Raw genomic sequence first — 22,063 nt, forward strand, 5'->3', positions numbered from 1 at the left:
TAATGGCTGGTTTATGATGATGGAGGCATTAGAGAGAAGAAAGTGTTTTGAATAAATGATGTTGGGTCTACTGGACAGCCATGCTGAAATACGGAATCTTGACCTGTTTGCTATGAAAGCCACTCTGGATGGGTTGTAAGTATACCTGCATGAGGCAAAACACCGAAGCTTCTAAAAACTTAGACTGTCACAGCCTCAAGGAAGGCAAACATTTTTTAAATGGATTAGATTAAGTTCCACATATGAAGGAAAAGATTGATGAAATTGTCTATGTGAAAATGAAGACCATTTGTTGTTCATTGAAAGGGATGAAGGGAAAGATAAGTGGGTTAATAAGAAAGAGCTAAGGGCACCCTGGGTCTGCACCAAGAGGTGGGTGGAAGGTGGTGCTCCTGCAGCCAGGCTGTGATAAAATAAAGAGTAAATCTGGAGAAACAGGAATTAAAGGGCTGGTAGTTTGCAACCAGAATATATAAAGAACTATAAGTCAAAAAGAAACACAAGGGACTGGAGAGATGGCTCAGAGGTTAAGAGTACATACTGCTCTCTTTCAGAGGACCTGAGTTTGGCTCCCCAAGGACACTGGGTCACAACCACCTGTAACCCAGTTCTATGGGGGGGTCTAATGCCCTCTGCTGGCCTCCTTGGGCACTGCACCCATGTGTACATGCTTGCTCTTAGACACATATCCACATAATTAAAATAAAACTAAAATCTTACAAAAAATACAAACGGAGAAACTCAATTTTAAAGCAAGCAGAGTATGTTTCTGATGATAGGAAAAGTGGTTAATGGTGCTGATGCCTTGCATAAGCAAATACACATATAGTAAGGTTTTTTAGTTCAGGGCTTGTGGCTAGCATTTAATAAGCGACCATATCCTGGAGGAGGGTGACAGAGGAAAGAGGATACTGAAAATAAAAAGACTAAAATCATGAAGTGACAGCTTGGTCACAGACCAAGTTAAAATAAGCATTTTGGGCCTGGCGGTGGTGGCGCACGCCTTTAATCCCAGCATTTGGGAGGCAGAGGCAGAGGTAGGTGGATCTCTGTGAGTTCGAGGCCAGCCTGGTTTACAAAAGCTAGTACAAGGATTCAACTCAAAGAAGACAGCTGCTGTCTTCTTCACCTGTCTTTCATTATAATTAATAGTAATAATTATAATAATAATAGATGTTCTAGAGAAGTGGCCTATCGGAAGAGGGACGAGGGGGCTTCCTGTGACTGACATGCGCTGACTTCAAGAGTGGTTCTTCTGGTATCCGTTTCCGACCTGGTACAGTAGTCATGGCCAGTCATCCTTCTACAAGGCCCCTGTTTAGAAATGGCTAAGGCCTAAGGAGATAAATGTCTCCGGCGAAGAGGACACGGTGCACAGAGCCAATGTTCGACTTTGAAGTTTTCTGGGGAGCCGTCCTGCTCTTCCCACACATCACAGTGATCGAGAAGAGGTTTAACGGAGATGGGCGCAGCATGGGCTGGGATTGGATAGCACTTACCTGAAATGCCAAAGCCAATGATGAGTGCAATTGCTCCAGCCAGGATGATGATGATGTTAATAACACTACGGACAGAGGGGGAGAAACAGGAAGTTACTTCTTCGTTCCAGCTGACACACTGCCTCACAAGCATCCCGTGTAAGATGTGCTACATAAGACATCACAAGCTTTTCACCCACGTGAGCCCTTCCTAGAAATAGGAACCTTAGAAGTCTCAGCGATCCCACTCCCATCCCACTGGAGTCTGGAGACAAGTGAAGAAATGTCCCTTTTATCTGATAGTGTCATCTCAATCTCCAGGTTCTGAAGCATGATTAATAAAAACTCAGAGAAACTAGGGTTCAACCTGAAGATCCATAAAAGCAAAACAGCCAGAGACTGGCTCTTACCTCCATCTCAGTCTGAAATGGTGATCCTGCCTCTAGGAATTTCACAATGAGACTGTGTCTGAGAGCTGTTTCCTCTTGTTTTATAATCCTCTCTTGGGCTGGGTTTAAAGGCGTGCACCATTGGGATTCTACCTGGTTTCTATGGCAAAATAGTGTTGCTACTGGAATTAAAGGTGTGTGTTACCACTACCTGGTCTGTAAGACTGACCAGCGGGGCTGTTTTACTCTCAGATCTTCAGGCAAGCTTTATTTATTAAAATACAATTGAAATGCCACTACATGTTTCAAGACCAGAGAAGGCTGTTAACACTGTCGAAGGAAGACTGATGGAAATAATCTCTCTGCATTGTCCAATGGTACTTGAGGAGATCTTGTGTCCTACCCAACCTTACTCTTAGCCACACTGCCCACCTCTTTGTATCATTTGTTTTCCCTTCTTGATTCTTTCTGTTGATCTTCACCTCCACCTGGTCATATCTTCTCTACTTTGTCTGTATTCATACCTGGTCTACCATGCCTGCAGGTTCTCAGTGACTGTCTTCTGTCCCTGTTTTAAAGAAGTATGATGGGGATATAGCAATAAAGCACATATTTAGAATTGCACATCTAGGTGCACACCCAGGGTCTGCCTAGCCCTTTAATTCCTGTTTCTCCAGATTTACTCTTTATTTTATCACAGCCTGGCTGCAGGAGCACCGCCTTCCACCCACCTCTTGGTGCAGACCCAGGGTGCCCTTAGCTCTTTCTTATTAACCCACTTATCTTTCCCTTCCATCCCACCTCCATTTCTTTATGTTGGATGCTGTCTGCAGAGACATTTTCTACTAGAGAAAACACAATGCTGGGGACTCATCATCCTTCCTGCTCCCCTCTCTAGACTCACCCTGAGCCTTCCTGAAGGAGGCCCGCCCCTCACCCCACCTCCACTCCCTGGGGACTCAGCCTCTTGGTGTACACCCCCTGTCTCCCTACATATTTCCTTCTGCCCCTCTTTGCCTTTCCTCTTAGACTATCTCCATTTCTTTGTGTTATCTTTCGACTGACAGAAGCAATCTCTACCTGGAGCCCTCAGCCACCATATTTTCCTAGGATCTAGAGTGGGAATGAGCAACCAAAGAACAGAACTGCCTACTCAAAAAGACCAGATATCTATGCCAAGATATCCCAAATATTATAACTACAGATACCTACATCCTAGTGAAAAAACAAACATGAACAGTTAAGACACTATGCCTCCTCTGAAAGCTGGTATTTCAATAAAAGCCCCGAGAAATGCAGTTTAGATGAAGTATAAGACAAGGAATACAAAATAGCAATTATGAATATGTTCAAAGACTTTAAAGAGGATATGAACCAATACCCTAATGAAGACTGTGAAAGCAAAAACAGTTAAATGAAATAATGAAAACATTTTAAGACTTCAAGACACAAAAGTAGAAATAGAATCATAAAAGAAAACCCAAGCTAAAATAAAACTAGAAATGAAAATGAAAAACTTAAGAAATCAGACAAAAGCCACAGAGGTAAGATTTCTTAGCATATTCCAAGATGAGGGTGAGAGAGAGAGAGAGAGTTCCAGATCTTGAAGACAAGGTAGAAGAAATGGATGGTTCAGTCAAAGAAAGTGTTAAATCTAAAAATGTCTAGGCACCAAACACCCAGGAAACACAAACAGTGCTCATATATTTGAATACCCAGTCATTAGGGAGTGGCACTACTTGAAAAGGAATAAGAAGTATGGCTTGTTGGAGGAAGTGTGTCACTGGGAGTGGGCTTAGATCTTTCAAAAGCCTAAGCCAGGCTCAGCCATGCACATGCTCTCTCTCTCTCTCTCTCTCTCTCTCTCTCTCTCTCTCTCTCTCTCTCTCTCTCTCTCTCTCTCTCTCTCTCCTGTCTGTGTGTGTGGATCTAGAACTCTCAGCTACTTCTCTAGCACCATGTCTGCCTGCATGTCATCATGCTCCCCACCATGAGGATAATGGACTAAACCTCTGAAACTGTAAGCCAGCCCCTCAATTAAATGCCTTCTCTTGTTACAGTTGCCTTGGTCATGGTGTCTCTTTACAGTAACAGAACAGTGACTAAGACAGACGTTACTACCAGGAGTGGCATATTGTGAGGCCCGACTGTGCTGTTTGTTGGAGGAGTGTGGACTTTGGGACTTTGAATTAGAAAAGCAGTTGAACGCTTTAAGTGAGGCTTAATGGGGCATCCTAGTAGGAGCATGGAAGACAGTGGTGCTGAGGAGGACTTGAACTGTGGGAGCCTGACTCAGGAGGTTTCAGAGGGGAAGAATGTTAGTTGACTGTTCTTGTGATATTTTGGAGAAGAATGTGGCAGCTTTCTGCCTTTGTCCAAAAAATCTGCTCAAGGCTACATTGGAGAGTTTTGGATTAATGACATTGGCAGAAGAAATTTCAAGACAGCCCAGTATTGACTATGTCATATGGCCATAGGTGACAACTCATCCAGATCTGTAATTGAAAAGATCAAGCTGAGCAAGTAAAAATAGAAAGTGTACAGTTTGAGGAGAAAAGGAGCACCAGGAAGTGGAATGGAGCTAAGTCCAGTGCTCAAGGAGATGAAACGCTTGATACTAAGTGGAATAAAGGGAATGGTGACCTCAGGACAAAACCCCACCTAGGTAAGCTTTTGATTTGTGAAAAGGAATTACAGAAAAGCGTAAGCAGTGAAATTCATAAAGAGACGCTACGACAGCTAAAATCACATATTGACCCTACCCAGTGATAGTGTGGACTTCAATACCCCCACTTTTGCCAATAGGGAGATCATCCATACAAAAACTAAACAGAGAAATGTTAGCGTTAACTAATGTCAGGAATCCAATGGACCTAGCAGACAGCAAATTCCATACAAACACTAATGAATTTATTTTCTTCTCAGCAGCTCACGGAACATTCTCCAAAACTGACTACATACTAAGACACAAAGGGAATCTCAACAGAAACAAGAAAATTGAAATAACACACTGCATCCTGCCTGACCACCATGAATTAAAGCTGGATATCAACAACAGAGACAGCAGAAAAAAACTGAACAACCACTAATGAACTAAAAATGGAATAGTGCAGAAATGAAGGTGATTAAAACCCTTTTAGGACTGGATGAAAATGAAAACACAACATACTCAAACCGATGGGACACAATTCAAGTGTCTCTAAAAGGCAAATTCATATCACTGAGTGTCTACATCAGAAAACTGGAGCAGTCTCATGCCAACAGCACAGTGATATACTTGAAAATTCTCAGACAACAGGAAGATATAATGCCCGAAAAGAGTAGAGGGCAAGAACCAAACTCAGGGCTAAAATCAACGAAATAGAAACAAACAGTAGTTTGGTGGTGTTACGTGGCTTTAATCCCGCATTCGAGGTTAAATTTAATCCCAGCACTCAGAAGGCAGAAGCAGGCAGATCTCTGGGAGTTCAAGGCCAATCTCATCTACAGAGCTAGTTTCAAGACAGCCAGGGGAAGGAAAGAAACCCTGTGTCAAAAAAAAAAAAAAGAGAAGAGAAGAGAAACAAACAAAAGCAATACAAAGAATCAATGACACTAAGGGTTAATTAACCTTGCAAAATCAGCAAGGTCAAGAAACCCTTATCCAAATTAAACAAAAGACACCGAGAGAAGATCCAAATTAATAAAAATTAGAGATGAAAAGGGGACAATTCAGAGACTGTTACATCATACACAAGATGGGCACAGGCCCGAGCAGAAGGAGTCCCAGCACTGAGATGGGAAATATGGGCCCCATTCTGACTGAGACTCTATCTGTGATTGATATCTGATGGCAAAGGGGAAATCGATTCTCTCAGTGGAGTCTCCCTGGGTACAGAAATCACACTTCAGGGCTGGCCCCATGCCCAGCAGTAGAAGGCCACGAGGAAACTGACTGGTATTCTCAGTAGACCTTTTGTTTCATTTTTCTGTGTTTTGGCTGTTTTTATTAGTAGTCCTTTGCTTGTTCTGATTTTTGTTTTTGGTGGGGAGAGGTTGCGGGGTTATTTTTTGTGTTTCTTGTTTTTGTTTGTTAAAGAACATAAAGTTGGGTGGGTGGGGAGGATCTGGGAGAAATCAGGAAAGAAGAAACATGAGCAAACTATATTATGAAAAAAGTATTTTTCAATAAAAAAAACCTCATATATTTATCATGCTCAAAGTCCTGGGTTCCACCTCCAACACTAAAAATTTTAAAAGTGATATGCATTTACTAAACAATTAAGTTTAGGAATTTAAATAATTGATCGAAAATAGGACAATAAAATCACCCACAATTCCATCATCCAGACCCAAACGCTGTGCTGTTCAATTTTGACATGTATCCTGACAGCTGTTAGTTAACAGATTAACAAATGACACTTGGGAAAGAAAACAGCTAAATAAGAGAGCGTTGTTAACACTTACTGACTGCTTGAATTGTGGGACAGACATGTTGTCCCTCACACACTGACAGCTTACGTCACCTGCCCATTCAATACTTTATGAGGCAAACAAGCGCATTGCCTTCACTTTATGAGTGACATGAGATTAAGCATCTTCCCTAAAGTCCCTAGCAAGTAGGAGAGTGAAGGATAGCCTGTCCCTTAGATCTGCACTCAGCTACTTTGTCCAGTGCTCCTCAGAGTGGAGGCTGGTGGGCTGGTATGCACCTGTGCGCAGCAGGCTGGGGAGGGGAGCAATGGGGGTGGGGAGCTGGTGTGCGCAGCAGGCTGGGGAGGGGAGCACCATCCATTTTGTGTTTCTTGGCTATGACTTCCCCTAACAAACCAACAAAAACGTTATTTTGAGACCAAACAGTTGATAGTTCATAACCCCCAAAGGGCTCTCCATACATTACTCTTTGTATAATAAATGGTTTTTACCTGTAACTATTTGCTCTAAGCCCTTTCTTTTAAGTTTTGTTGTTTTAGTATTTATTATTACTAAATTGTGTGTGTGCACACACATTCGTGTATGATTGTGTGAGCACAGCCAGTGCTCGAGGAGGTGGGAAGAGGGTGTTGGATTGCCTGCAACCTGAGTTACAGGAAGTTGTGAGCTATTTGGACCTTCTGCAAGCGCAGCGCACACACCTACCTCCCGAGCCATCTCTCCAGTCCCTTAAGCTCAACCTTAAGATTCTATTTTGAGCCGGGTGGTGGTGGCGCACTCCTTTAATCCCACCACTCAGGAGGCAGAGGCAGGCGGATTTCTGTGAGTTCAAGGCCAGCCTGGTCTATAAGAGCTAGTTCCAGGACAGGCACCAAAAAACTACAGAGAAACCCTGTCTCGAAAATTAAAAACAAAAAGATTCTATTTTGTTCATAAAAATTTAGAAGCAACTAGACAGCAGCCAGTGATAGAGGCCTGCAAACTCACTGTCCTAGACAGCGTTAACTCTTAACTACACACAGCCTGGAGTTGTCAGAGAAGGGAGTCTCAACAGAGGAATTCCCCAGAGGAGACCTGTAGACATGTCTGCGAGGGTTGTATTGATTAATTGACGTAGGGGGCATATACTTTGGACTATATAAGTAAGCTAGCTAAGCGTGACCCTGACTGAGCCTGCTGGCAAACAGCGCTCTGCCATGACTCCTGCTCGACTCCTACCCTGCCATCCCTCAGTGGCGGACTCCAGTCAGTCAGATGAAATAAACCCTTTTCTCCCCGAGCTGCTGTTTACCAGAGTCTTTATCTCACAGCGACAGGCTGAAGCTAGAACTCTCATGGCGAGCAGGAGGGCAGTGGAGGTTGTGTATTTCAGGGAAAGGAGCTGAGCCTGTTCCCATCACCCCCAGGCCTACACGTGTCCCTGGACATCACCGCAGGACATGCCAGTGTTCTGTCTAAGGCGCAAGCTGAAGGTTTTTTCTAAACTTGTGTTCTCTCGGGAAATCATTCGGCCTCCAGAGCCTTGGAAAGGGAAGCAGGGGCTGTCAGAGCAGCCAAGTTAAATAATTCCTGTCTGCCGCTTGCTAATTAAAAAAATACATTTCTCCTTAGGTCACCCATTTTGTAATGAATGAAGTCCACTGCCTTATGGTCCACTGATCTATCAGTCACTCTGCAGGTAACTCTGGGTATCCTACAGTACGTATTGACACACAGAGGATTTTTAGAAGAGCCACACGCACGCTCAGCATTCACTCTCTGCTTCATTAAACCAGCGGTGAAAGGTCTTACAGTGTGTCCTGGTGGAGAAAGATGTTAAGTCTAAAGGGAGAGCCCAGCCCCCTCAAAAGGCAGTGATACCCCAGAATGACAGTCTGGGCTCAGCTCAGGCTAGACACGGAAGGATTACTGGCAGATAGATAGAAGCTGCCATGTAGCATTCCTCAGAAACCTGGGACATGGGCTTCTGCCTGCCAGAAAGAGCCACTTCCCTCATGTCCCCGTGCCTCTGGTGAAAGGGGCATCTAGTTCTCTGTTGGTGTGTACCTGGGGTGCGCATTAAGTCCATGCTAACCGGTGGCACATATCAAAGCCCCTGCTAGCCTCCAGTCCTCACTGTCCATTCGAGTTCAGTAGGAGTTTATTAGTGGTTTTACCTGGACTGTCCTGGGGCCTAAAGAAAGTACAAACAAAAAGTTTTACCTTGTTTTCTGGGTTTAACTTTCTCCGAATAATTTCCAGAAACAATACTAAGGAAAGACGCTAACAGAAAGCCGTGTTCTAGGGGCTGGAGAGATTGCTCAGTGGTTAAGAGTACTTGTTAGACTTGCAAAAGTCCCTCATTCTGTTTCCAGCACACACATGCCTGCTCACAACCATCCAGAATTTCAGTTCTGGAAGATCCAATGTCCTCTTCTGGCTTCTGAGGGCAGTGCATGCACATGGTGCACAGATAGACCTGCAGGCAAAGCACTCATGAACATGGTGCACAGACACACCTGCAGGCAAGTACTCACACACATGGAATGTCTTCAGACAAACAAACAAAGCAGCCTTGTAAGCTCTGCTCTGGGATTCACCGTGCATTTTTGTTAAATGCTCTTTTAAAATGGGCCCAAATGAAAACCAATGTTTTGGGGGAAGACTTGCTAATTTATTAAATATTTATCACATATACCTTTTATGTTAAAGAGATGATGTTAGGGCCGGGCAGCAGAGGCAGGCGATCTCTGTGAGTTCGACACCAGCCTGGTCTACAGAGCTAGTTCCAGGACAGGCTCCAAAACCACAGAGAAACCTTTTCTCGAAACTCCCCCCCCCCCCCAAAAAAAAGAGATGATGTTAGGAAATACAGCTGAAACACAGAGCCAGGGCAAATAAAGTCCCTGTGATCAAGATACACCCATGGTTAAACTAAATGTAAAGACAAATGGCCAAAAGGAAAAACTAAAGCTCACTTTATCAACTAGGCCCTCATAGTTTGAAGCCTGACCTTATTGGCAAGTGACCTAGTTACCCATGGAGCCTTGGGTGGCCAGTCTCATGGAAACAACACACAGTAGAAAAACTTACCTCTTATCAAGACAGTGAGAAGCCAGCTTGGCTAGCTACCCAGCAGGAATGCCACATAACATTAAGACCAAATAGCATCCCCTCCCCATTTCTACAGTGATCCCCTCTTCCTGGGAGCTGCTTCTTTGCACTGTTTTTCAATATATTCTCCCTCTGTCTTTTCACATGCTAGGTAAAATGTTTACCTCCTTTCTAAGCTTTTTGCATCATACATACACACATGCACACACACACACATATCACACGCATGCATGGTTTTTTTTTCTAGACAGGGGTTCTCTGTGATTTTGGAGCCTGTCCTGGAACTAGCACTTGTAGACCAGGCTGGTCTCGAACTCACAGAGATCCGCCTGCCTCTGCCTCCCGAGTGCTGGGATTAAAGGCGTGCGCCACCACCGCCCGGCCGCATGCATGTTTTTAATATGATGCAGAATGTGATCAAGACTTCGGTAAAGAAAGAATCAAATTTCCCCAGGAATTCCAGGGAGGTTGGAACTGTTTAAGCCGGGGGGGGGGGGGGGGGGACGAGAACAATCAAAAGGCATTTGCCTGCATATTTCCAGAAAGTGAAAATAAAGATTTCACTCAGAAATATATTTAACTGAGCCACGTTACTACAGAGAGCCCATCTGAGTCAGAAACACAAAGAAACGGAGCTGTTTTGACCACACGGGGTGCGGTCAGGACCTTGGCATCTCATTTCGGGGCCTGGCTTTCAGAGGGGCAGAACGGAAACCTTCAAGCTGAGCAGCCAACTGTGCAGCCGAAGCACATCCCTCCTGCCCCAGGGTGCCATGCTTAGCTGCTTCATGTGTCTTCGATCCTGCTCTTGCTGCATTCCACAGACCTCGGAAGGAATTGGGCATTTTCTAAAACATCGTGCATGAGCTCCTGAAAAATCTCACTTTCAACAATAAAGGTAACGAGACTTATGGAGGAAAAAGTGGGGCAAAGGGGCTGGAGAGATGGCTCAGTGGTTAAGAGTACTGCCTGCTCTTCCAAAGGTCCTGAGTTCAATTCCCAGCAACCACATGGTGGCTCACATCCATCTGTAATGAGGTCTGGTGCCCTCTTCTGGCCTGCAGATATACACACAGACAGAATATTGTATAAATAAATAATTATTTTTTAAAAAAAAGTGGGGCAAAGGACAGACCACTCAAAACCCATGCAACTTTGTAATTGGCCCATCATCAGAAACAGTAGCCCGTACCTTGGTCAGTAAACTGGAAGCCGAGATAGGCAGCCCATTAGGACCAGACAGTGCTCCAGAAAACATTAAACAGACACAGACTAATGGGTCTAACTAGTGGGTGCCCTGGCTTTCGGCCCCATGAGCAGTGGGGCCATTGAGAAGAGCACAGAAGCAAACCCTTGACACGCGGGGCTGAGGTGCCCTGCTCCAGGGAAGCAGTTTCAACTGCAACTATTCATTCAGAATTAAGGAGACAATGAGATGGAAAAGCCACGCAGAGCCTCTCCCACCGAGGTTGTTGTTTTTCCATTTCAGCTTTTCTTGCACTAGGAATAAATCTGTGCGAGGAACACACAGAACACTGTCACAAATCCCCTGCTTTCTAATTACAAAAGAGCTCACTCATGTTCTAGAAACACGTTTCATGGCAGACAATATTGCTACAAATATTAAGATGTAAACTAGGAGAGAGACCCCTATCTCTGAGGGATAAAATGTCATTTTATCAGCGCTCTCGTTCTTAAAATTGGTTTCTAAATTAGCATACAAACAAATGGGCTTCACTATGGAATTGTCATGCGATTACAGTTAAGCTCAAATGTCATCGAGATCTAGAGTCACCTGGGAGGTGGCATCTGGGCCTGTTAGTGGAGGGTTATCTGGATTAGGATAATTAAAGCAGGAAGGACTGCCCACGGTGGGCGGCACCATTCCTTGGGCTGGAATCAGAAGGGAGCTGAGAAACAGTGCTGTTCAGTACCCTTGCTTCCTGAGGGTAAAAGCAATATGCTCAGATGTGTCTGTCTCCAGCTGCTTTTACACCTCCATTGTGATGCGTAGTCCAAAACAAACCTTTCCCTTTCAAGTTGTTCTTGCCAGGGTTATTTTATCACAGCCACAGGAAAAGTAGCTGCAGTATGAAGGGGCATGGTCGATTGATAAATAACCAGACCAGCTCAATATAAAAGATTTAGTTTTTAATAATTGAGGAAAAAGGGAAAACTTACATGACCAAAGATCCCGCGAACACCAGGAGTGCAGGGAACGAAAAGAGAGAGGAGGAGCAAGCGCACGTGGATGTTTTTAACCTGTTTTGTGTGGCCTCAGGGGGACACACCTGAAGCACCATGTGATTGGCTGAAGTTCCCCATCAGCAGTATATCCACTATTATCTCTCACTCCTCCCATTCTCTCCTCCCCACCCCCACTTGCCTCCTTTGGACCAGCACTCTTCCTTCTTGCACAGCCTTCCTTTCATACATGTTCTCTTACCCTCCCCCACACCTTTACACATCCCCCATGGGCCTCTTTTAGTTTCATGACTTACACACACACACACACACACACACACACGAAACTTGAACCCTGGAGAAACATGCAGTAATTGCCTCTGATTCTGGGATGCTGTGTGTAACACAATAATTTTCATCTATTTTCCTTCATACTTCATGGTTCCATTTTCCTCTATGGCTGAACAAAATTTCACTGTGTAGATAAACCACGTTTTCCTCAAACATTTGCTGGTGGACGTCTAAGCTGGTTCCAGGTCTTCGCTATCATGAATAATACTAAATACACGAGCATCTGCATGCATCTCTATGGTAGAACTTGGCGTTGCCTGGGTGCATCCCCTGGAGTGGTACAACTGGGTCATATGAGAGTTCTGCGTTCAGTTTTATATAGAAGTCTTCATGCTGGTTTCCATAGTGACTGCATTAGTTTCCATCCCCACCAGCAGTGAATGGGGACCTCGTTTGGCCCATCTCTGCATTCATTGTTAAAAGGCCATAGCTCCTTGGTGTATTCTGTGTTGCAATGTTCTATGCTCAGTATGTTGTTCAATGCTAGCACTAATCCTATACAGCAAGCAACACTCATGACCTTTCTCATATGAGGAAACTGAGTTTTAGGTTACATGGCAGATCAAATGCACACAGCTCTGACTGTTAGGTTTCAGGCCTGTGGATTCTGGCCCTTGAGCCTGTTCCCTGGGCTATTTGCTGAAGAAACTGAAAATGACCACGGAAGGTGGCCACAGGTTGGAAGGCTCCCCTTGTCCCCACCCCTACATATCTCAGTTAGCTCCTTTTGTGGAAACAAGGGCTTTTTGAAGCTGTATCTATCTTGTGTAGAGAACATAAGTGTTCTTTGTTTTATTCCGGGATGAATGGTTCTTGTGTCCTTCCCAAGCACATGTAGACATGACCACATTCCTAACAGGTCATCAGCTCAGCTCTACCTGCATTTGAACATGTTTAAAACCCTGAAAGCTAGGCTAGGTTGGCAAATGAAATCAATCTGAACAACTCTACTTTAAAGCAGTCTATGAAGGAGACTGTCTAAGTAAACCTGAGGACATTACTTTGATTTTCTCCTCAGCAGGCACTGTTGACTGGGACTTGAGGAGTGTGCATGGGGGATGAGAGACACCTGTCCTTTCCACAATGCCTTGGTGGTGGTGGTTGGCCAGGACCCCTGTCCTGTCCACAGTGCTTTGGTGGTGGTGGCTGACCAGGACACTCTGTTCTGTCCACAGTGCTTTGGTGGCGGTGGCTGGCCAGGACCCCTGTCCTGTCCACAGTGCTTTGGTGGTGGTGGCTGACCAGGACACTCTGTTCTGTCCACAGTGCTTTGGTGGCGGTGGCTGACCAGGACACTCTGTCCTGTCCACAGTGCTTTGGTGGCGGTGGCTGACCAGGACACTCTGTTCTGTCCACAGTGCTTTGGTGGCGGTGGCTGACCAGGACACTCTGTTCTGTCCACAGTGCTTTGGTGGCGGTGGCTGACCAGGACACTCTGTTCTGTCCACAGTGCTTTGGTGGCGGTGGCTGACCAGGACCCCTGTCCTGTCCACAGTGCTTTGGTGGTGGTGGCTGACCAGGACACTCTGTTCTGTCCACAGTGCTTTGGTGGCGGTGGCTGACCAGGACACTCTGTCCTGTCCACAGTGCTTTGGTGGCGGTGGCTGACCAGGACACTCTGTTCTGTCCACAGTGCTTTGGTGGCGGTGGCTGACCAGGACACTCTGTTCTGTCCACAGTGCTTTGGTGGCGGTGGCTGACCAGGACACTCTGTTCTGTCCACAGTGCTTTGGTGGCGGTGGCTGACCAGGACACTCTGTTCTGTCCACAGTGCTTTGGTGGCGGTGGCTGACCAGGACACTCTGTTCTGTCCACAGTGCTTTGGTGGCGGTGGCTGACCAGGACACTCTGTTCTGTCCACAGTGCTTTGGTGGCGGTGGCTGACCAGGACACTCTGTTCTGTCCACAGTGCTTTGGTGGCGGTGGCTGACCAGGACACTCTGTTCTGTCCACAGTGCTTTGGTGGCGGTGGCTGACCAGGACACTCTGTTCTGTCCACAGTGCTTTGGTGGCGGTGGCTGGCCAGGCTTTGTGTGTAGCCAGGCAATTTTAGGGAGCAGCATACATGATGCTTGACCGCTGTTTATATGTTCTCTGTTCTCTCTACCTTCCCCCCAAGAATCACAACAGAGTATCGTGGGATACTGTGGTGCATAGACCCTGTGATTACATCATAATTTGTCTCCCAACATCACCGATCTAAGGAGAGATACATGGCCAGGAAGCATTTCCAATAACTATCTGAATGACAGATAGTGGTAGCTCAGAATATTGTGCTGGAGATCTCGGGGTAGCCTGAGGGCTCCCAGGGAAGGATTCTAGCCATGATAAAAGGGAGCATGCAGCCCCTGTGGTTGTCAGTTGTGGGTCAGCAACAAGATAAGCAGTGTCCTACATGGTTGCAACTAAAAACTGCTAGAATCTTAGGCTAATCTAAAAACGTAGTGCCGGTGTGAAGTCAGTGACCACTGACACTCTTTGGCAACTTTTTGGGCACCTGCTGAAAATTTTGATGGGCACATGTAGTTATAATGGGGTTTCCCAACCTTGACACTATGGATTACTTGGACTGAATGAGGTTTCTGTTGCTGGAGGCAGCAATCTGGTGCATTGTAAAGTATTTGTAGCCAGCTTCTCTGGCTTCTCCCATTCAGTCCTTAACTTTTGTTGTGGGATATTTGTACATTGTGTGAAGATACATTGCTGTGATTGGTTTAATAAAGAGCTGAATGGCCACTAGGTAGGCAGGAGGTATAGGTGGGACTTCTGGGCAGGGAGAGAAGAAGTGGGAGATGAATCTAGGTGCACACAAGACTCCATGGAGACATGGAACAAGTCAGGCACACAGGATGGGAGAGTGGTAAAAGTCACGTGGTAGGACATAGATTAATAAAAATATGAGTTAATTAAAGTTATAGGAGCTAGTTAGGAATAAGCCTAAGCAATAGGCTAAGCTTTCATAATAATAAATCTCCATGTCATTATTTGGGAGCTGGCTAGCAGGACAGAGAAAGGCTCCTTACAAACCTGTACTCTCTTGGTAGCCAGAAGCCTTTCACATCCATGGCCCCAAGTCTTTCGAAGAACCCTTGAAGGAATTGAACTGATTTAATTTAAAGGAGAGTAAACACCAGCTGTGATCATTTTACTGTTTGGAAGAGGCCATAAGGGCTTGCTCTCCATGACTCTGGGTGAAAGTCCTAGGGGGTTAGATTTAGACTCAGAGCTCTCTGGCACTGGTCCCTCAGCACTAGATGAACGTGTAGAGGTGGGGGTAGGGTAAACACCGGGACAGACACAGGTGGCTAAGTGTTTGTGACTTCAGATAAAAGACAGAAGTTTTGAATGTCCTTTAAGAACGTTATCTGATTCTGTGATTTGATAGTCCCTGCAATTTGTTCTGACCTTGTCTTTGCTGTAGTCATGGATACATATGTCCCCATCCCCCAGACCTTTGTTCCTATTATAACAGTGACAACTGGTACTTCACCTGGTCCCCACAACTGCACAGTCCCCTCAGGAAGCAAGCTGAGGCCGAATGTGGAGTAACTCCCCGAGGATTCTTCCTTGGGAAATCAGAGCAAGGATAAACCCTGGTTGGAGATGCTAACCCCATTCGTCTTGACTACTGTAGTGTGTTTTATATAAGAATGTAAAATGTGTTTATGTGTCAGCCTTGTGCTCTGCATGCTTGTAACCCATGGGAGGATGCACGGTTATACCCAGATTGAAACAATGCTCATCTCCCTTGGCAAGTTGTTTTGTGTCTGGGACTGTGAAAGGGAAGCTGAAAAGGGAGTATCAAATGGAAAATTCCAGAACATGAATAAACCGACACCTTTCCTTGGACAATATTTGAGTTGGCAGTGGAGCGTTCTTTTCACTGGCGGGCCAGTTCTATTTCCAACTGCCCCCGATTGCCGTGAAGCACACACGAGCCCACCTGTCATTGTCCTGGTAGTTTCTACTGTGTCACCAGAGCCAGACAAAAGGCAATGCAAGGTTGATTACTAGTCCTTCCTGTATTTCCTGTTCTCAATGCAGAGAAGAAAAACAAATTCCAGAAGATCCTTCAGCGATATAACTGACTCCATTGTGTTCAAAAACAAACATTGCAAACAGATATTTTATGACTCTCCCTTGAAGAAGGACCTGTACTGTTAGGAAGGCCTGGGAGCCCGTAAGCAAGCTACGCCATCTAAACCAAAACAGTCTGCTGATTGTAAGTTCTCCAGACTGGGGGTTTGGAGAGAGGTGCACACATCACGTCCCCAAACAGTTGAGGTTTGCCTGTGAACAAGCACCCCCTTCTCCTGACTGACTGTAGTCCTGGAGGGTCCTCTGTTCACTCACAGACCCTCTGCATGGTGCCTTGCGCTCTTTATCTAATCCCTGTGGTTCAGCCATGGATAGAGGTAGGATCATGGCTTAGTTAGGGATGGAGGCAGGAGCATGGCTCAGTCAGGGATGTCATGGCTAGGATCAAAGAAACAGGGAGAGGGTGCTGCTGGCCTTCTCCTACAGAAACTCTTTAAGAGAAGTTAGTTTTCTTCCTAACCAAGGCTTCCTGAGAGCAGGGACTGAGCCATACTGATGTCATCTGATACCCACATCGGCATCCAACACTCCTTCCGCGGGGTTGCTGGGAGTGGCCAAATACACAGCTTAAGCTTTCTAAAGTTTAAACATTAGCTGTTATCATTACACTGTAAAATTAATATTTATTTTTATCCCTTCTCACTATCTGCAAGTTCAAACTGAGGCCAGAGTTTTAGTCCATCCTAAAATGCCCCCAAGCTAGTTTTCTCAGCTTTCTGTCCCTGGAACTGTGTGTTCTCACCAAACTGGCTTGCTTATTGTGCCCTTTTGTTCTCTGATTAGAGTGCCCATCAACCTCCTTGTGGATTTGCAAAAGCCACCCAAAGCCACTGGCAGACTGTCTCAGCCTCAGGCACCAGTCCTAGTGACCAGCTCACAGCTGTCTTCTCTTCTCGTTCCTTCATGGATTTAGGCTGTGAAGGAGGAGGGAGAGGTGGACCTCAGAAGCCTAGACCCTCTCATGGTGGGACAACAGGGCAGGTCCTAGGGCACCACTAGTGCACAGGGCTGGAGGCAGGAGAGAGAGGGGACGGGCAGGGCGGTTCCATTAGCCCACCCTCTCCATCACTCATGGAGGCGCTAAGTCCCTGTGACCTCATCTCAGGCAAACATGCGGCTTGGCACAGCCAGGGATCTATAACGGAGGTTACCTTTGCCAACACCCTAAAGCCACAGCGGCTCTTTTGACTTCTCATTCCTTTTCTTGCCTCCTGGGAACCCAGACCTGTCACTGAAAAAGACACAGAAGCACTTGGGCAGGTTGCCTCTCCGAGAACCTGCCCTGGGGTCAGTTTGCTAACAAAACTAGCGACAAAGCCCATCTGTCTCCCTTGGAGCTTTTGTCTGCCCAGTCACACCCCTTTTCGGGGGTCTGGCTCCTCTATGCTCTGGAATAAGGCACAGTGTCAGGTTCCGTGCGCTCTGAGGCTTCTGTCATTCATTCCGCCAGGCATACCAGAATGTCTTGCATGAAAACACACACTTATATGCTGGAAGTCAACAGGGCATTACACTATTTAGTCTCCTTAAAGTCCCCCTAGTGCTCACCCTTACCTGCTGGGACCTACATTCTCATATCTGAGAGTTGGGCAGAGAAGGCCTTGTAAAGCTTGTGGGAATCTGGGTGTACACGCAGCCCGCCACACCCATCCCATGAGGGCCTGGCCTACTAGAGCCACAGTCACTATGGGTGACTAGCCGTGTCCTCGGTTTGTCCCCGCTATACCCTGGGACTTCCCTTATGACTTTTGCTTGATCACATCAAGAACTGTTCTGAGACCCAAGACAGGGTGACACTTCCTGTCCTAGGGGCAGCAGTCATCCTTAAGTGTACCCGTTCCGTGGGCCTGGCCATTTATAACAAACATACAGAAGTTTCTCTGAGTCCCCAACATGGGATCTTGTCTCTCCTTCTTTCCTGGGGCCAGGCTAGCCCATAGCCTACCTCATGACTTCAGGTTTTGCCACTTTGCCTTTTCCCTCTTGTCCATGCTAACTCTGGGGCTTAGCCTTCTCCCACAAAGTCTTCCTGGTAGGAATTCTAAGCCCGACACCGTATGCCAGGAGGCCCTCTATCTATAATCCAACCATATCTACCTCCAAGTTCCACTTCTGATTTTTGGGGCCATCCAGATCTACTGCAGCCAACACCCTGGCATAGACCCAGCCATGGGCTACTGAGCTATCATGAAATTAAAATTTCTCTTTTTCCTGTTTAAAATGTCTGTACTTTCAAATATCTTGTTTCTCTCTTGAAAAAAGAATATGATTTAAATATAAAGATATTGATTTGACTATAGAAAGGGGAGACTGTATATAGGTCCTAAATGTTTAAAAAGTTCACACACACACACACACACACACACACACAAAGTTCAAAAGTCTGCATAGATTGTAAATGTTATTCCATTTACCCCCCATTTTGGGCTCCCAACTTTGGGCCCCTTAATATGCCCAGCTGTTTCTTGCCCCTATGCCCTTGTCCATGCTGCTATATAGGTTCATGGAGTACGGCATTTAATTATTTAAATGTGATTTTGTCATGCCTGTTAAATAAAGGTTCTGCCTTGCAGACAGTTTCCTTAGAGTGTCTGACACATGGTTTCTTAAGCACATTGGATTAATATTCATACTGTGCAACTATGGGAAACAAAACCATTCTGAACTTTGGGAGCCATTTATGGCAGAAATTATCACTTGTCTTTCTCTATAAAGGAAAACTGGTTTTGAAGATGGTGATGTGAAATCTTGCTATGAATTATAACACAATGTTCTGGAACGTTGAAATAAGAGAACCCAGGTTGGCTATGATCAAGAATGAAGCCTGGGAAAGGAACTGATAATAGCGGTGGGCGATTACTTGTTCAAACTGAGTCTTCCTGGATATTTCCTCCAGAAATGAGGCCCCGAACAAAGTTCTCCCTCTAAGAGAAAAGTAACATAGTAGGAGATGCCAGCAAAGTTTACACCAGTAAGGAGGATTAAATAGCCTTTAAAAAAAAAAATCAACCATCAGGCTGGAGAGATGGCTCAGAGGTTAAGAGCATTGCCTGTTCTTCCAAAAGTCCTGAGTTCAATTCTCAGCAACCACACGGTGGCTCACAACCATCTGTAATGAGGTCTGGTGCCCTGCAGGCATACACACAGACAGAATATTGTATACATAATAAATAAATAAAATATAAAAAAATCAACCATCTAACTAAAACGTACTCAGAGTGCTGAACTGAAGAACCAACCTAAACCACGTGTGCATAAATCTGAGTTCTTGGTTTTGCTGGAAAGAGAAGGAGACAAAGAGTCTAAGAGCGAAGCAAGAGCGTGAACCCAGACCAGTGAGAGGTGCTGAGCATGGTGGCTGCCCATGCACTCCAGCATGTTTAAAACACACAGAATGCCAAGTCAAAGCTAAAGGCCAAAGTGTACAGGACCCTGACTGGAGACTTTCACAACGGAGAACCCCCTCTCCAAGTCCCTCAGATGCGTTTGAGACACACATCTGCGGTGCCTTCAGTCCCAGAGAATCTTAAACCAACAATCAGCTGTAAAGGGCGCGGCTGGCAATGCTCCAGTTCTCAGTAGTGGCAGAGACAACTCTTCTCTGAGGAAATGCACTTTCGCACAGACCTCGAAGAATTTCAGCTGATAAAATTCTCATAAGTAGAAGTTCACAGTAATTTTTTCTAAGTCAGAAAATATTCCAGGAAAACACTACTATTGGTGGAGCTGATGGAAACCAGGGCCAAATTTTAAATCAAAAGACTTTGGATACCGAAATCATTAGAAAGAGAATATAAAACAAGCCTAGCGCATATTAAAATGAGCAAACAAACAAACACCAATTGCCAGATAGATTTAGGGAAAAATATTAACAGATATATAGTAATAGTAATACCCAAGTAATTAGCTGGATCTCTGTGAGTTAGAGGTCTACAAGTGAGCTCCAGGACAGCCAAGGGCTACACAGAGAAGTCCTGTCTCAGAAAAACCAAACATCACAAAGAAACACCAGCAACATTAGCACGGGCTCGTTTTATGTCAGCTTGACACAGGCTACAGTCATCCGAAGGAGGGAACCTCAACTGAGAAAATGCCTCCTTAAGATCTGGCTATAGGGCACATTTTCTTAATTTGTGATTGAGGTTGATGGGGGAGGGCTATATCTATTGTGGGTGGGGCCACACCTGGGCAGGTTGTCCTAGGTTCTGTAAGAAAGCAGGCTGAACAAGTCATGAGGAACAAGTCAGTAAGCAGCACCCCTCCATGGCCTCTGCATCAGCTCCTGCTTCAAGGTTCCTTTCCTGTTTGATTTCCTGTCCTGACTTCCTTCAGTGAGGAACAGCAATGTGGAAGTGTAAACTGAATAAACCCTTTCCTCCCCTCCTCCCCAAGTTGGTTTGGCCATGGTGTTTCATCACAGCGATGGTAACTCTGACTAAGGCACTTTACTTCTGACACGAGGCTAAGGACCACAGCAAGACCTCGGACGGCTGTGGATCTGAAGTGCACGTACGGCAAGGCCTAAGTGGTGGAGAGGGAGGATTAAAGATCAGAGGAAAGGGTCGCCCAGAGACACTCAGAGGCAGGTCCCGCTAGGGCCTGAGAACCAGGTCTGGAGACATAGCCTCTCCAGATTTCCCTCAGTCTAGAAACCAATCAGCTTTGCCTCTCACAACCTAGAGACAGAATAAAAACAAGTTAGCTCTGGTAGTTTCACATTGGTGATGCTTCTCGGCTTCTTTCCCTCTTCGGGCATCTTACTTGAAACAAGAACAAAATGCTACCTTCATCTTTCAGTACAATGCAATAGTTCTGACAGACGCTGAGCCTGAGACACTCAGGGAAACTCCGTGTCTGGAGCAGACAGAGCAGGGCTTCGGGAGAAAAGAGGCCGGGCTAACTGGGGCTGTTGGTCCTTACCTCTCCAGGCAGTCCTCCAGCTAGCTCATGAAAGTCAATCCCAGCCTTCTGGCAGAAGCTTTCACAGACTTCTATCAAAATCAAAGTCTAGTTGGACTGGGAGTACCCACACCAGGGCCCACAGAGGCATTGCTCGCATGGAATTCAGCTTCCCTGCTCTGGACAGTGGTCCCAAGTTAAAGGCCCTGCCTATCCCCCAAATGGAAAAGAGTAGGGCTTTGAAGTGTTAGTCATCGAGAAAGGCACAGTCTGGACTCATTTCTGTTTTGATTTCTGAGCTATGTCGTTGAAGGGACAAGACGACAAGGTAGCTGAAATGATAATGAGTTTGTTAAATGTGGGGCGCGTAGCCGCCCAGCCTGAGCTCTCGCTATGTAATGTGGATAGTGTCTGTTTGGACAGACGACCAAATCTGCTCTAGGATTCTGGGGTCCAGCAGCAATTTTAACCAATGCCTTTGTAGTAGGTTGTGTTTCCTTCTTCCCTGGTTCATTGTTATTCGGGGAACAAGCATGTTCTTGGGCCTTTTCAGTATTTCCTTTGCTATTTCATAATGTTAAATTTTATGTTGGGGCTGGAGACGGAGGAGGTAAAATGGACTATTTATTAGAAAGCCTGTGTAGGGAGTGGAGATCGGGTAGAAAACAGTGTGGGAAATGAGGAGAGAGATGCTGTGGCCAGGCCTCTCCTTATCACAGACGCTCACCAATGTTTACGAAGTTGAGAGCCGCATCATGGGCTCTCAACTATCTAGACCTAGATGGGCTCTGTTTTAGGAATCCTTAGGGCAGACCAGAGAGGTTTACCATGTTCACATTTGACTGCTAGGGTTTGGGGGGCACTTCTCAAACTCTTACAGAGGAGCTGTAGGAGCGGGAGAGAAGGCTCCATGGTTAAACTATGCGGTGCTGTTGCTCAGGACCCAGGTGTGGTCCCCGTCATCTGTGCTGGGCAGCTCACAGCCTGCTGTAACTCCAGCTCCAGGGCATCTGATGCCCTCCTCTGGATTCCACAGGTACCAGCAGCCACAGTGCACGTAACCACATACAGACACTTGCAGATACTAATGATAAACTAGCTTCTCTCTCTCTCTCTCTCTCTCTCTCTCTCTCTCTCTCTCTCTCTCTCTCTGAGTTA

General features: G+C 45.8%; 1 protein-coding gene across 1 annotated transcript in view; it reads right to left on the reverse strand.

Annotated features, from left to right (window-relative positions):
- Vtcn1 (V-set domain containing T cell activation inhibitor 1) overlaps positions 1–22,063 on the reverse strand; it is a 66,637-nt gene that overhangs the window by 20,900 nt on the left and 23,674 nt on the right. Inside the window, exon 2 of the mRNA XM_075979047.1 lies at positions 1,500–1,564. Coding sequence (XP_075835162.1) covers positions 1,500–1,564 — 65 coding nt within the window. The remainder of the gene's footprint in view (positions 1–1,499; positions 1,565–22,063) is intronic.

Source organism: Microtus pennsylvanicus, chromosome 7, assembly GCF_037038515.1.
Source record: "Microtus pennsylvanicus isolate mMicPen1 chromosome 7, mMicPen1.hap1, whole genome shotgun sequence".
Lineage (NCBI taxonomy): Eukaryota > Metazoa > Chordata > Mammalia > Rodentia > Cricetidae > Microtus > Microtus pennsylvanicus.